We start from the raw sequence: 15,249 nt of genomic DNA, 5'->3' as shown, positions 1-15,249 counted from the left end.
GGGCTCTAGAGGGAGGCAACCTTTAATTTGAAGTGTCTGGAGAAAACGGTATTACAAGCTGTCACACAGACCCAAAGTCTGACTTGGTGCCAACACCAAGCTGCACCTTTAAAAGAAAAATCCACCCTAAAATAGGATTTACATTTCATTACTACTACATTGCACAGCTCGGTTTTTACACTACAGACAAACAGCAGTGCTGTGATCAAAGATGGATCCTGGAGCTGCTGCTGATTCCAATGTGAAAGCCCTGAATCCAAAAACATCTGGTTTGGATTGAGCATTCAAACTGCTTTAAAGCCCAGTGTGTGCCAATTCATCTTTTTAGTCATCATCAAAAATATATACCTAAATAATCTCTGAGGAATGTTGTAATTTTAATCTAAGAGAGACAGCACCTGTTGTTGTAGACTGATGTCTTCACATATGTACATGATTTCTGTGTTTAGGGTGGATTTTCTCCATAAACGCACGGAAACAACCATGCCTTCATGCGCTCCCAACATCACAATACGAGAGAGGGAGGAGAGAGAGAGCTGTTTACATTGTGAACCAGACCTCAGATTTACAGTCATCCAGCTGCTCCACCGGGACAACAGCTGCCTCGCTTTACAGACAGTTTTTATCCATCAAACCGTTTCCAATTTACGCTTTACGCACAGTCATGATTTTGACGCACAGGTGAACTTCTTTCGCCTCAACGCGCCTCGACCACAACTCCACAAGGAAAAGTATCGGAAGCTTGAAAGAAAACCAATCTCGTCGGTGTCACACTCTCCCCCCTCACTCAGTCTTTAATCCTAATTGCTCCCAGGTGAACAGGTCATCAGAGCCATGTCCAGGAAGAAGGCAGTGAAAGGCAAGGGGGGCTCCAAGAGCCCCAAGGCGTCGCCGAGCAGCGGCAGAGACGGCGGGAGGACGGGGAAAGGTCTGGCCGCCGCTGCCGCTCCGTCCTCCGGACTTGTCTATCCCAGCAGACCGTCCCTCAGCAACAGCGGAGAGTTTTATGACATCGCTTTCAAGGTGAGCTCAGAATTCAGGCTTAACGCCTCAAGAGACTGAGATCGTGCCAGCGTGTTTTTAAATCAAGTAATCAATTAGTAAATGAGCACAGGTATGAGGTTTGGAGCGGCAAATTAAACAAACAACCTTTAAAATGTAACCTAAGCAGAATCCCCTGGTAATGGTATCCTATGTCTGCTTTCACGTTTCTTCGAAGTTGATATTCTACTTGTCCTGTGTGCAAGATTGGCTGAGAAACCAGTGTGTGAATGTGCGTCGAGCCGAATTCAAGGAAAGCAAGATGATTCGCGCTGGAAAGCACCTGTCTAAAAATGTGTGTTGGGCTGGTGTTTTTTTGGGCACTTGGACATGTGAGACGGCGGGTGAATATTGAAACCCATTTCAGCCAAGAAAAGAAAAAAATGTTATAAAAAGTTATGCATTATGCGTTTATTCTGTATGTTGAAATCATGACTGGTCACAGTTTAGACTCAGTAAGTCAGATTTCTAACTCAGTATCTGATAATATTGACTAAGGAAGCTAAAATTGGACTTAATATGTTTATAAAAAAGGCAGCATACATTCCCCTGTCTGCATGTGTGGAACTGAGGTGGAGCAGATACCCAGTTCAAGGTTCCTGGGATTCAACATGACGGTGAACCTGTAATGGGCTCCACACAGTGCACCTTTTAAGAAGGCTAAATCCCAGTGCCAAGTTCTTGTTAGCTTTTACAGAGGAGCAATAGAGAAGCATCCTGACTGGAAACATCACAAGCTGGCATGCTTCGTGCACGGCCCAGCCGGCCAGAACATCACTGCTACCCATTAACGGAGCATTAGTGATCTCAGTGAAGTGAGATGTCTGCACAGAGCTCAAAGGATACGAAAAGACAGCACCCACCCCAGCCACAGTCTGTTCACCCTGCTGCCATCTGGACAAAAGATACAGAAGTATCCCCTGCCCCTGACTATGGAGCAGTTTTTTTCTTCTGTGAGACTACTAAATTAATTCTCTGCAAGTAGGGACTGTAACGGTAATTCCATGATACAACCCTTTTTTAAATTTGATGTCGTTATTCAAAATTATTGAGATTTGAATATCAAAGTCTCAAGATTTTGGCTTGAATAGTCATAATTTTCGACTTAGTACTTAGTACTTAGAGTTTCCTGTGCGGTAGCTGTAGCATATACAGGACTATGTGGATACAGTATGTGGTGGATATTGTGCATCTCTGAGCAGGCTTGCAGAAAAAGGTTAAATTCAGCGTTTTATCCCACAGAAGGCACAGTCCCGAAATACATAATAATGCAGACTGTTTTGCACGTATTTGTCCCCCGCTGTGTAATTTTATCATGTTTAATCTTAAAACTCATTTTGCACATATCCAATACAATAAGGTCCATCCTCTGTGTCTCTAATGTGGTCCCTGCAAGTGCAAAAGTTTAGGAACTCCAGTATATTGGCCAGCAGAAACATTAAGTGGTGTGTGCCACAGCTATAGCCCAGTGCAATAATGCGAAAGAGAGGGTGAGGAGGGGTTTCTATTATGTATGAGGTCAATTACCAGCAGCACAGGAGGAGGCTTTTTGTTTAGCACCAGTGGACATAATGACAAAATATCTGGCTGCTAACACAAACATCCTCAAATGCATCAGCCCATTTGTGTAACCAAACCTGCGCATTTTAAGAACAGATATAAAGTTGATAATAATGATACTAATCTTTATTTATATAGCACCTTTCAAAACCAAGTTACAAAGTGCTTTACAAAACTGAATAGCATGTAAAACAAGCTAAAAGCAATTAAAAACAAGACCCATAAGAGAGTAAAACACGCAGTAATGAAGCAGATAAAATCACTGAAAGGCAATTTTAAACAAATGGGCTTTCAAAAGTGATTTTAAAAGATGACACTGAGTTTGCAGCCCTGATCTCCTCCGGCAGGTCATTCCAAAGTCTTGGAGCTCTGACTGCAAAAGCCCTATCATCTTTGTGAATTAATCTAGACCTTAGAACGAGGTGTAACGAGGATTAATGTAAACAGCAGCAACAAGATAGTGATGATAATATGTTTGTGTGAATGATGTAAACAGAGTCCACCTCTCCTCGTCCTCGGACGGGCTCTTAACACAGCCTGCCCGTTGATTGCAACAGCTTTATACGGGATGGTGTGGTGGAGGCAGGTCTCTGTAAAGATGTGGGCACACCAGTCTCTGATTGAGTCCCATTTGTCCATTTCATTTTCCTGCGACCAAACGTTAGCCAAGTGCAGCCTCAAATCCAATCAAGATTAGCGTGACCCTTATCCTGGATCTCCCCCCTCTCCTCCCTGGGGTGGTCTGGCTGGTCAGGTTGGATGGTGAAAGGATGCCGTGGGCTGCGATCATCTCAAAGCTGGCTGCTCTTAAACCAAAACCCACGCTTTCTTCTCCAGTGCTGATGAATTTATTTCTTTCATGGGTAATACTTGTTTCAGCAATAAAGCCAAAAAAATCTAGCGTAATATGTACAAGATACTGACCGCTGCATCTGCATGCGCTGCCGTTGTCATAGTGGCAGACTAATAACTGATTAATTGTTTCAGTCTTTAATTTAACCTGACTGAAAAACAAGCATGACATGTCTAGATGTCAACTTGGGCTTTTATTTTTCACCTTTTTTTTTTTTTAGCTTAGTGCTGACTAATGATTAATTTAATAAAAAATTGGCAGACGAATTAAAGATAATCATTAGAGGCAGCCCTGCTGGCTGTAGCGCAAGTGTAAGAAAGGGTGAAATGGCGATGATAAAGACTAATGATAGTCTGTACTGAGCATATGCAAATTTAAATTGTCATGTGGGTGGCAGCTGGTGCTAATTTCACACCCTGATTAACAGCTGTTTCTCTGACCGGCCTGCCAGAATCACTGCTCTTTGACTTTGTATAGCACACAGAGTTGTAACAGTTTAGTGTCACAATTATCACCTCTGCACACAGCCAATCAAATACAGTGAACGTTCATATGAGGGCTGAAAGAATGTAAAAGCATTACATTAGAAAAGCAGTACAAATGCAATAGATAGACACACAAACATAAAATGGTGTAAAAGTGAGCAGTTTGTGTTATCTGATGGGAAAAAGGGAAACAAACACACTCTTGGTCCCACCTCTCTTTGTCCCATTGGTCTGTACAATCTGCTCTCTCCCACCGGAGTGAGTGTAACGCTCTGTTTCCTCTGTAGATGGCAGTTTGGTGAGTGTATGTGTGTCTGTGTGTTTGTTGCATTGCCTATAGACTCCTGTGTATTTGTAGATAAGTTTTCAGCTGAGCTGTTTCCCTTCCCAAACTCAGCCACCTTTCAAAACACAAACACACAAGGCCTTGACTTGTATCATCCATGCCGGTCCACCTTCTGTCTGTGTCTCAGGTGATGCTGGTCGGGGATTCAGGTGTTGGGAAGACCTGCCTGCTGGTTCGCTTCAAAGATGGAGCTTTTCTAGCCGGCAGCTTCATCTCCACTGTTGGCATTGACTTCAGGGTAAGCACACACCCAGACACACTTGGAAAATGCAGAAAAGTAGAAAATGTAGGTATTCGGATGTTTTCATTGCTGCTGCTCTAGTCAACTTCATGTTTTTTTATTGGCCCTAAGCTGCAGCTCAAGGTAACTGAGAAATGTAAACGTTACTGACCATTCACTAAGCCTTTCTGCTCTCACATGGCGCATATGCAGCTTATAGTGATTATGGTATATCTTTTATAGTATTTTTTTGAACTTGTACTAAGATCTCTTTTCTAGCTGGTCAGTAGTTATTGCTTCCACCAGCTAAAACAATGCTTGTCGCTGGCTGATATTATTAATAGCAAGCTAATAGGGCTAAGCTAATGTATGAATTTGTCGAAAATGCCGTCTTTGGCTGACTTTCCAGATGAGTAGTTTTAAAAACATGCATAAGGTGTCCTGAATGGCATCGATTGTAAACTCAATACGCCACAACCACAAATCGGAATAAGAGCTTGGAACAGCTGCCAACATTATCTTTTAAGATTAAAGCTGTCGGGAAGTTTTCTCTATGGGTGCATTTGTAAATCCAATCTGACACTAAGATGAGTGCGTGGTTGTTTAAAGTAGTAGGGCGTGTGCTTTCCATATGAATAAACGGACATGTGAACTGTCAGAAAATAGATGGAAGATATAAACTTTCCTATCGTTACCTACAAATGCACCCTGTTTTTCTGGTTTGTTTGCACTGTCTGGCTCTGGTGAAATTGATATCTGTTTCCTGATTTCTTCCACGTGTTATCTACATTGCTGCTTGCTGAGTTACGTGACCAGCCGATCTCTAGTCCTTACAAGTATAAGTAAAGGACACGTTCAAATCAGAATGACATCTGTATATTTTCCCTTTTTCGTTCAATCTGGAGCAGCATAATTGTAGCTACACTCACATAGCATCTGGTTCTGGGTTCCTCGCAGTAGGGAAATGCTACAGGGAATGTGCTATCATGAACATTAGCTAGTAAAACAGTTCTTTGCCTCAGAGGTAATCCTTTTCACTGTCATTTTCGTCTTTCGTTTTTTGATTTTGGAGAAGCGAAATAAAAAAAAGACATGACGCTCCAAACTCTTCAATGCAAAGTATGGCTTGGAGAGAAAGGCCGACAGGGCGGCTGGAAGATGTGAAGATGAGATGCGAGTAGTTTCCCCTAAAAACCATCATGCAGCTGTGACAGCCAAGCTTTAAAAAGTTGATGTGTTGCCTCTCTTTGCGTGTCTCAGTGCTAAATGATGATAAGACTTGCGAGGTGTTTAAACCCTGTTCAACCCCAGATCTCCCCTATGAGACACAACACATTTGAGCTGAATTAAGCTAAATTTAAAAGGTAATTTAAAGTGGGGATATTTATCGGCGGGCTAATTCCTCCTAATTTTCTTTTACTGCGAATGGCTAACCCATTTTCTGCCTATTGTGCCCTGGGGGAGATTTCAGACGAGAGCTACAGTGTCAGTGAAAAACAGCCACATTTTAAGTGTCACAGCAGCTGACTCGAAGCAGTGACCCTTTCAGTCATTCGCTGTCTTGTTGCTCCCCGAAGCAAGATCCCTCTAACTGCAGAATCTGACACAGCTGTTTGGATAAACCTCCCCTGAGGAGGCATTCTCAACCCGGGTTTTCACAGATGCTGTCGTTGACTTACAGTAGAACAAGTGTAACAGTAGAAAAAGCTGAAACATGAGTACATTAAAACCACTAGCGGGAGAGAGTGTGAAAGTTGAAAACACACTCGGGATGTGTGTTAATTGATATCCCGAGCACAAAGGAAGCACCGCGGCGTGGTATGTTAACAGGAACACACTGCATATCAAGCGTGCAATGTTAATCGATGTTTGCTCTGGAATCTGAAGGTAAAATGTTATTTTACCTGAATCCCCCCTGAGAGTTCAGACTCGTAAGCGTCGTATAAGAAGAAGTGAAAGTACGCTAAACATGATGTACCAAGCCAGGGAGCAGCTTCGAAACACATGCTGCTGCCCTGCAGCAGCGACAGGCAAACAGGACAGTGTCTTAGGATACAGCAGCACAACAGTAATTCAGACTGAAGAAAACAGTCTTTTCAAAAGAAGTACCACAGGCAATAAAGGTAAAAATAGAAAACAAGTCTTTTATCTGCATTCGCGGGAGAAAGTCTTTGCAGCGGGGAGAATTGGTCATTATCACTTCTATAAACAGACAGAATAGAGAACATGCACATCCCAAAAAGTTTCACAGCATCTGGATCAAAAGACTTTATTGTTTGCGTGACACAGCCGAGTGAAAAATCTCTGAAATGTCACTTCATTAAATTTATTGGAAGCTATCGGTGCAATGTGCTTAGTGTGTTTCTGCCCTCATTATCACTCCTACACTGTAACTGTCTTCCCTCGTAGTAAAGGTTGACAGTCTGAGCGCATTAGCATGATGAATAATTTATTGAATCACTGTAATCACGCAATTTCTTGATTTAATGCCTTGTTTCTAACCATATCAACCCCAACAACCCTTACCCTAACCTTAAAGGTTAAGTTAACCAAAAAATGAAAATTCAGTCATTATCTACTCGCCCTCATGCCGATGGAAAGTTGGGTGAGTCTTAGCAATCCACAAATGTTTAGCTTCACACCAAAACAGTGTTGCAGCATTCTCCTAAACAACTGAAGTAGATGGGGACTTGTTTAAAAGAAACATAAAGTGGCTCCATGCAGCTTGTCTGGCATATTCCTAGTCTCCAGCAGCACAGAGATCCCAAATTGACTTGAAAAAACTGTATATACACCCCAAAATCTTCACTATAGCTGCTAAGCTTATTAGCATTAGCGCGCACCCCGTCTAAAATGGGTGTCAGGGGTGCAAATAAAATCTTTTCATATCATTTTGGGATCTCGGGGCTTCAGGAGACTTTGATTACACCAGGCAAGTTTTCCATCCACATGGGGGTAAGTAGATAATGAGTACATTTTTATTTTTGGGTGAACTCATCCTTTAATATATTTTTACCTGTAAATATTAGTTTGACATTTTGGGAAACACACATCTTGGTTATTCACTTTCTTGCTGATAGTCAAATGAAAAGTGATACCACTCTCCTGTGTGTACGCTAAACATGACACTAGAACTAGGGCTCGCTTAGCATAAAAAGCTAGCCTGGCTCCGACCAAAATATGTAACAAAGGTTAAATAATCTACCTAGCAGCACATTTGGAGCTCACTCTTGTTATATATTGCTTTTTTTAATCTGTACAAAATCTGAGGTGTAAAAATGTCGTCTCTACTAGTGGTTTATTCAGGAAGTCACTAAACGAAGCAGCACAGGGAGAAGGAGATAAGATCTTCATTAAAGACCTTTTAGAGGTGCTGGTAGACAGATTTGTTACCTTTGGACAGAGCTGTTCCTCTGTTTCAGTCTTTCTGAGAAGCTAAGATAACTATCTTCAAGTCATAGCTTCCAATTTTGCCAGCATGTATGAGATTGGTATCAGTCTTCAATCATCTAAGTTTTGGCAAGAATGCAAAAAAGTATATTTTCCCCAAGAAGCAGAATGATTCCTTTAATCCTAAAACCTTTAAACTACCCTTGTTTTACTTCCTTTTTCGGAAAAAGTGAGGACGAGCTCTCCTCAGCTTCAATTCTAAAATCAAATAGGTTTTTCAAAAAGATATATGTACAGTAGTGTATACAAACACGCACACACACACACACATACACACACTGCTCACTCACTCTTGCTTCTCTTTGATTTCCTGCTTTGTATGTATATTTTTGATGTCTAGAGATCTGTTTGTTCAAAGAGTTTTATTTTTAGCTTAACTTTATCTATTGAGACTGAAAAAATACACTTTTTGCTGTCTTTTGAAATTAGTGTGCTTTGTCAGCGTACTTAATATACAATGAGGAGTGTGCACTTTGCTTTGTGGTAATAATTTTGGAGAATGGTATTATTCCAAAAATGAGCAAATTGGAGCCAGTGCTCCCCTGCTAAAGGCTTGTGTAGTGGTTGTTACATGATGATGCTATTTTTAAATGGCGAAAGCCTCTTCTCCACACTTGGTACACTTTGGTAAGTTACCTACCTTGAGCAAGCCCATGTGTTACTGAAACGTGACAAGATGCATGCACCTAAAAATCCCCAGACAGTGTGTGGCTGCGCTTCTCTGTACAGTAAACCTGGCTACATCAGTTTTGTTGATTTAATTTGAGAAACCTTGAATACAAAGATGGGCCCCAAGTCATTGTTTTGCAAGTCACAAGTTACAGGTCTTTGTTTCCAATGTTCAAGTCAAATCCTTAGTCCTAAACTTAAACATTTTACAATCCTAATCAAGTCATAATGTGCTATTCACCAAATGTAATGCTGTTTTAACGACAGATTCTCGTGTTACTTTTCTTTACTCAACTTTTACTTGTAGAAGTTATTGCATCTTCTTCTCCTACAATTTTTTTACCCTCATGTTTTGTAAACTTCTCTTAGTTTTTAATCACTTTTGTTGACCACTGCAAAGTGTTTGCATAGCAACAGAATTATCTTTGGTATCATTCTTTCCAACTGGAGCTCGAACGTTTGTTCTGCATGGTTCTCTCCTGCAACATGATTGGATGCTGTTGGATTGGATCCAACAATTGGATCAGGGGAATTAAATGTTGATTTGCTGGGAATGAATAGCGTTAACATTAGATGATTCAGGAAATAAAGGGAAATGATTGGTTCAGTGCACACTTTTTAAATAACATACATTTTAATCGTTGGGCTTTGGGGAAGTATTTTCAAGTCTAAAGGCTCAGTGGTGTTAAAGCTCAAGTACAAGCACAAGGCTTTTTTGATTTTGCAGTCCAAGTCCTGTGATTTGAGTCCACACATCTGCTTCAATGTATGTGCCATTAACAAATTACCTTTACTCCACTAGTGTTATCCAGAGTGTTAGCAGTGAGCACTAGAGCTTGTTGTCTACAAGGACACATGGATGATCATAGTGTCTGTGTTCTCATAACTTTTAATTTAAATTAATTTTGATTGATTTAATTTTAATAATTACTATCAATAATAATTATTATAATATTATTATTGGTGAAAAGACTGTGAGTCTTTCACCATCATATTCACAAGAGCCTCATCTAGCTCTCGCTTCCAGTCCACTAAGACAAATAAATAAAGATATAAAGAAATAAAAAGAAAATGAATAAAAGAAAAATAAGGATCTATGTGAAATTGCATTTAAATGAAGCAGGCCTATGCGTCATGGAATACAGTCATATCATATTGTGTTAGTGTGTCTAGTTAATAATAATATAATACATATAGCCTACCTTGATTTGTGTTCCCCTGTTTAACAGCAGCTCCATGCTTGGAGGGGAGTGCCTAACCATGGAGGAAGTATTCCCATGATACTTCAGTTCAGTTGAACACACCAAGCACCAGACCTGTAGAGAAAAGAGTGTATAAAGCTATAGCCTAATGGCTACACTAATCATATACATCATTATACTGTAATGCTACTTAATATAGACTTGAGATAGACCATATAGTACTGTACTGACAGTTACTGTTGTATATGTAACTTTACTTTTCCTACGTTACATATAAAACAGCCAGCACACCTACCTTACCAGGAGCAATCAGACTGAAGTGTTCCCACATGTCAGAATGACCTCTCTTCCTGGCTGGCTCCATAATGATCCAATACAAACGCAATACCAACAACTCTACAGTAACAACGCACCTGCTACGACAACCCACAAATTGTGCATTGTTTAGGGCAGTTACAAAGTGTTGAGGCGCTCAAATTCAAAAATGTCTCAACCTGTCACCTGTCAGAATCGATACGAGGCAGTGCCAGTGAATCACCTGATTGGACCGCGAACCAGTCAGGTGTTTCATTCAGGCAATGGATGTCATATGTCACATGTTTTTTTCGCACCAAAGCAAGCTTTGAAGCAGTGGTTCTATGGAGTTGTAGTTCAGGGTTTGAAGCACGTATCGAAGCTTCAGTGTCGCACTGCCATCACTACCTGTGTCTCCTAAAGTCATCTTCACCACAGTAAATAAAAGGAATAAATCAAAATAGAAAAGAGTGAGTAATCTTTAACTTATGGAATAAGTGATATTATATGAATAAACTGCTCTAACATATTTCTTTACATAACAGACTCTTGTATTGAAAGTGACTACGAGGAACTTTTAAGTGCTTATGAAACAGTCTTGTGATTCCTCTGATGATTATAAATGACCTGTAACAGCAAACGAGACCGTCAGCCTACAGCATTCACACCTATACGTTTTTTCCTGTAACTTCTTCACAATAAAAGCCACCATTATTTAGTCATTGAAACACTTTTCTTATGAAGCAGCATAACAGGAAACATTATGAATGTTGTGAATGCAGAATGTTGTTTTTTTAAATGTGGTTTAAAAAAATGATGTCATCATGATGTCATAAATGATGTCATCATGATGTCATTGATCCTTGAGAATGTTGCTGGAACTACAACAACATTCTTGGAGGAGGTCTTGGAGGAAGAGAGAGAGTCCTGTCTCCAACGCAGAACTACAAGATCTTCAATTGGAGCTTGGGACGACAAGTGCACGCATAGTCCCATAGCCAAACTTATTTTTTCTTATTTGGAAAAAACATAGGAAGGCTGCAGAGAAAAATCGAAAGCTAAAAGTCAAATACGAGAAACTGAGTGGCGTCATTAGGCAAACTATCGAGCTGACGGTGAACATTGAAAAATGCGTGCAGCTCTTAGATGAGTGTGAGGACAATCAAAAGGAAATACAGGCTTGGAAGTCACAGAAGAAGATCATGCTTGAAAGGATAAAAGAGAAAGAACCATAGCGTAAGAGGCTAGCAGAAATAGAAGATGAAGAAGTCGCTTTGATTTTAGAGTGCGATAGAGAAAGGCTTGCACGAAGGAGTTCAGAGGAGATGGTTGGACAACTGAGATCTTTATGGAGAAGATTGTGCTGCATAGGGAAATGAACTTTGTGCTTCTGCTGGCCTGATATATGTAGGTCTGAGTGGGTCTCTTGAGTGGAGTGACCATGGTCGCTGGGTTTTTGTACAGGTTTTCACCGGGTCTGTCTGGTGAATCTGGAGAATTGGACAGTTGGACAGCTGGACCCCCGAGCCGTCCATGGAGGGGGTATCTCTCTTTGAGCCACGATGTTCTCTGAAGAGTTGATGAGAAAATGTGTGCTAACAACCCCACTGCTAAATCCTTGTGTAGTGTGGCAGGGTGCAACCCTTAGCACTGAATTTTTTAAAATGTACAAGCCATTAACTACTTTTCTTTCTTAAATCCAACCACTTTGAATAATTCTAGTTATTTGATCAGTCAGTGTATGCTATAATTTTAGAAATAACTATTGTAGCCAGTTATCTACTGGCTACACATGGATGATTTTGGTCTCATCCAGAGGGCAAATATCTCAAAAGCTCAGTGAATGTCTTTAATTCACACTGCTCGGTGATATTTGAAGAGATGTAATTAAGTTTTGGCAGCGGATTTTTGGCTTGCAGCTGACAGAAGGCGGAGGTCGTCTCGACACTGTGCTTAATTGAATGGGTCTTTTCATCTGAGTTGAAATATTAATATAAAGTCACTGATATGTCACATCAGGAGATTTGTGCCACTTTGTTGCTTAAAGCTGTTGGGCAGAAAACAGTTAATGAATTAGGATGTAAGTGTAACCTTTGTTCTCTAAAGTTTAAGCTGTATGTAGCTGCAATATGTAAGAATTGTATTTCAAAACATCCAAAAATGTGCTGAAATTATCAACAGAATGTGAAAAAAATCCTATATTAAAGACGTCTACATTCTGTGTTGCAGACATATGTACTGAAGTTAGCATGCTAATCAGCTAGCCTCAGCCGGCCTGTGTGATCCCATCCCAGGGTTCCAAAGCTTCGGTGCTAGCGAGGTAAACAACACCAGCACTCCCCCAGTGCTCAAGCTCCTAATGAGGACCGCTAGCTTCACGGCTAACCGAGCCAACGGCAGCAACAGTTGGCAGCAGTTAGTGGCTACTCTGGTGATATGCTGCTTTCAGACAATTCTTAGATGTGACACCTTCAGTTTGTTCTTCTTTATGGTGTTACGTTACTTAATCTTAGTTTTTAATGCCCTTATTTTTTTTTAGCTGTTTGTGGGCAGTGTGAAAGACTAAAGCTGCAAAGTTCTGACAAGATAAAACATATCAGTGGGGAAAAAAACAAGCTTGTTATCCGTTCACACATTGGCCAAGTTACCCAATCGCTCAGCTTTGTAGGAAATAAATGCACTTTCATCCTGATGTGATATTTCTCGCAGTGGGGTCAGACTTAAGTGCTGCAGCCTTTGTGTCCGTCTATTTTTTAAATGGCAGCAATGGGCAGATACTGGGACAGGAATGCTGAAAAAGATGTGCTGTAAAATGCAGAGCTTTAGCTGAAAGTTGATATAATTCACCTGTCGGCTCAGTGCAAAGTGTTAAAAAACCTGCATCTTTCGCAACGTCAGGAATGTGCAGCAGCGTGACCTTTTACTCTTGAGATAATGAGGAATAGGAGTCAGCACCTGTCGGGGGTGGGTGGGAGTTTTTTGGGGGTAAAGCGTAACCTTAACTTTTTTGGGAGGGAGTTTTTACAGTCTATTTATATTTCTACTGACGAGATGAAATGATGCATCAGAAATCAAACTTCAAACACTGCTCTCGCACTCTCCTTTCTTCTGTCTGTTCCTGGGAGAAGTTTGTCAGCAGTGACGATGAGATTTCTGTTCCTATGTTGGTAGAATAGCAGAGTGTATTTCTGCTTGTCATTATGATGGTCCTTGATGTATGTGTGTGTGCTGGCGCATTTAATGTGTTCTACCTCTCATTTCCATAGTATGGCTCGCTCTCTCTCTCTCTCTCTCTCTCTCTCTCTCTCTCTCTCTCTCTCTCTCTCTCTCTCTCTCTCTCTCTTTCTCTTTCTCTTTCTCTTTCTCTTTCCACCTATTCACTCTGCTTGAAATGACAAGGCACAGCACCGGACTGGTTGATCATTAAACAAACGGCTTGCACTGACGCACATGGTTGTGTGTGTGTGTGTGTGGGGGGGGGGGCCTGGAAGGAGCAACAGTCTGCCAGAGCATGACAGGAGGATAATGCTGACCACCCTCACTGCCCTTTACAGCTAATTGCCATGTGACACGGTTTGCATATGGGATTTATTTTTTTCCTTTACTGCTGTGTGTGTGACCATGAGCACCTAACTCTGTTAGCAAGAACATCTGGGGGAAACAGCTGGCTTGAGTAACATAACCTACATTTGCACACAGAATGTTTTTAAACATTTTATTAAGCCAGATCGTGAATGCAGCTGGTGAAGTTCGATGTTTTTTTTTATCGAAGATTTTATTGTTTTTGGTTCCTGCAATAACATGGTCAGGACAAAAATTGCAAGTCCGGCACATTGGCATTAGTGGTATTTGAACAAAAGCCCAACCGGTACTAGGAGTAAAAAATGTCTATATCGATACATCAGCCAATAAACAACCACCCATTGTCTAAAATGTCATAAGTGCACTGAAGCATTGAACTAAACTGGGGATTTAATAATTATAAATAATCCCAAGCATCTTTTCTGCATTGTAATCTCATATCAGACAACATATACTCTGATACCGATATATCTGTGATATGTCTGTCAGGCTCTAATGTGAACATGAATTGAAGGTTCCCTTAAACAGCAGTAGATTTGCATGAAATAAACATTTATACATTGCAAAAAATTATGTCATAATATCTGAATACTTTTTTTGACAATTTTCCTTTACACTGGGTTGGACATGGGGTAAAAATTGTTGGATTGATTTATGGCACAAAACAGGAAGCAGTCTTATTCAAAACCTGTGTTGATGTCACAAGAGAAATTTCTTACAATGTATTTATTGTCACCATCGTAATGACTTGCAACAAGAAAGCAATATATGCCCTGGGTTTACATCTGCTCATCAAACTACACACATGGCAGCTGATCTAGAAATGTCACATTCCATCTAATCTACTCACCAAAATTGTTTAATGAGAAATTTGAGAGGGGAAGTAAGACTTTATTTTATGTTTTACCTTGTGAGCCACAGTGAGTTCAGTTCCAGAGAAAAATCCTTCTTCATTGTTTTGCTGCACAAACCTTGAAGAAGTTGCTGTTCTTCCAGAGCAAACAGAGCTGTTTTCTCAGTATGTGGTGAAGGCAGATGGTGGAAGGAGTGAAGGGATAATAAAGAGATCAGTTTCCACACGTTTGTCCTCTTTGTCAAAGACAAAAAAGGAAAACTTTTTGTGACAGGCTGCTCTGGGGATGATCAGAAACTGTCACACTCCTTCTGAACTTAATCTCACTAAAATTGATTGCTAAAAATATTGAGACGAGAAAGAGGTCCCAATTACTTTTGGTTTACAACACTCAGTTTAGTTCAGTCGTTTATCTACATGAAATTTGAGAGGCATTAAATTCAGTTGCCTGTTGTTGTCATCATCCAAACTGGAACAGCACCATAGCTCCTTGATGAGTCTGGCTGCTGGCCACAGTGGATTCTCAGTGAATGGTTTCAAGACTTAAATGTCACAGCGAATATCAAGCTTATGAGATTTATGCCTGATTTGCAAGACTGGGAAGCAACAGTGTTCAAGGGAAATGCTTTTAGAGCTGGCAACATGACTGGTGTGAGATAAAAGCCACTTAATCTGGCCATGGTCTCAGTAATTG

The 15,249-nt window shown here is 40.6% G+C and overlaps 1 protein-coding gene across 1 annotated transcript in view; it reads left to right on the top strand.

Annotated features, from left to right (window-relative positions):
* The first annotated feature begins 573 nt into the window (after window positions 1-573).
* The window catches only part of LOC141015035 (ras-related protein Rab-26), a 99,966-nt gene continuing 85,290 nt past the window's right edge, over window positions 574-15,249 (top strand). The window contains exons 1-2 of the mRNA XM_073488931.1: window positions 574-1,023; window positions 4,413-4,523. Coding sequence (XP_073345032.1) covers window positions 835-1,023; window positions 4,413-4,523 — 300 coding nt within the window. The 5' untranslated portion in view covers window positions 574-834. The remainder of the gene's footprint in view (window positions 1,024-4,412; window positions 4,524-15,249) is intronic.

Source organism: Pagrus major, chromosome 20, assembly GCF_040436345.1.
Source record: "Pagrus major chromosome 20, Pma_NU_1.0".
Lineage (NCBI taxonomy): Eukaryota > Metazoa > Chordata > Actinopteri > Spariformes > Sparidae > Pagrus > Pagrus major.
This window is presented reverse-complemented; position numbering and strand designations above follow the sequence as displayed.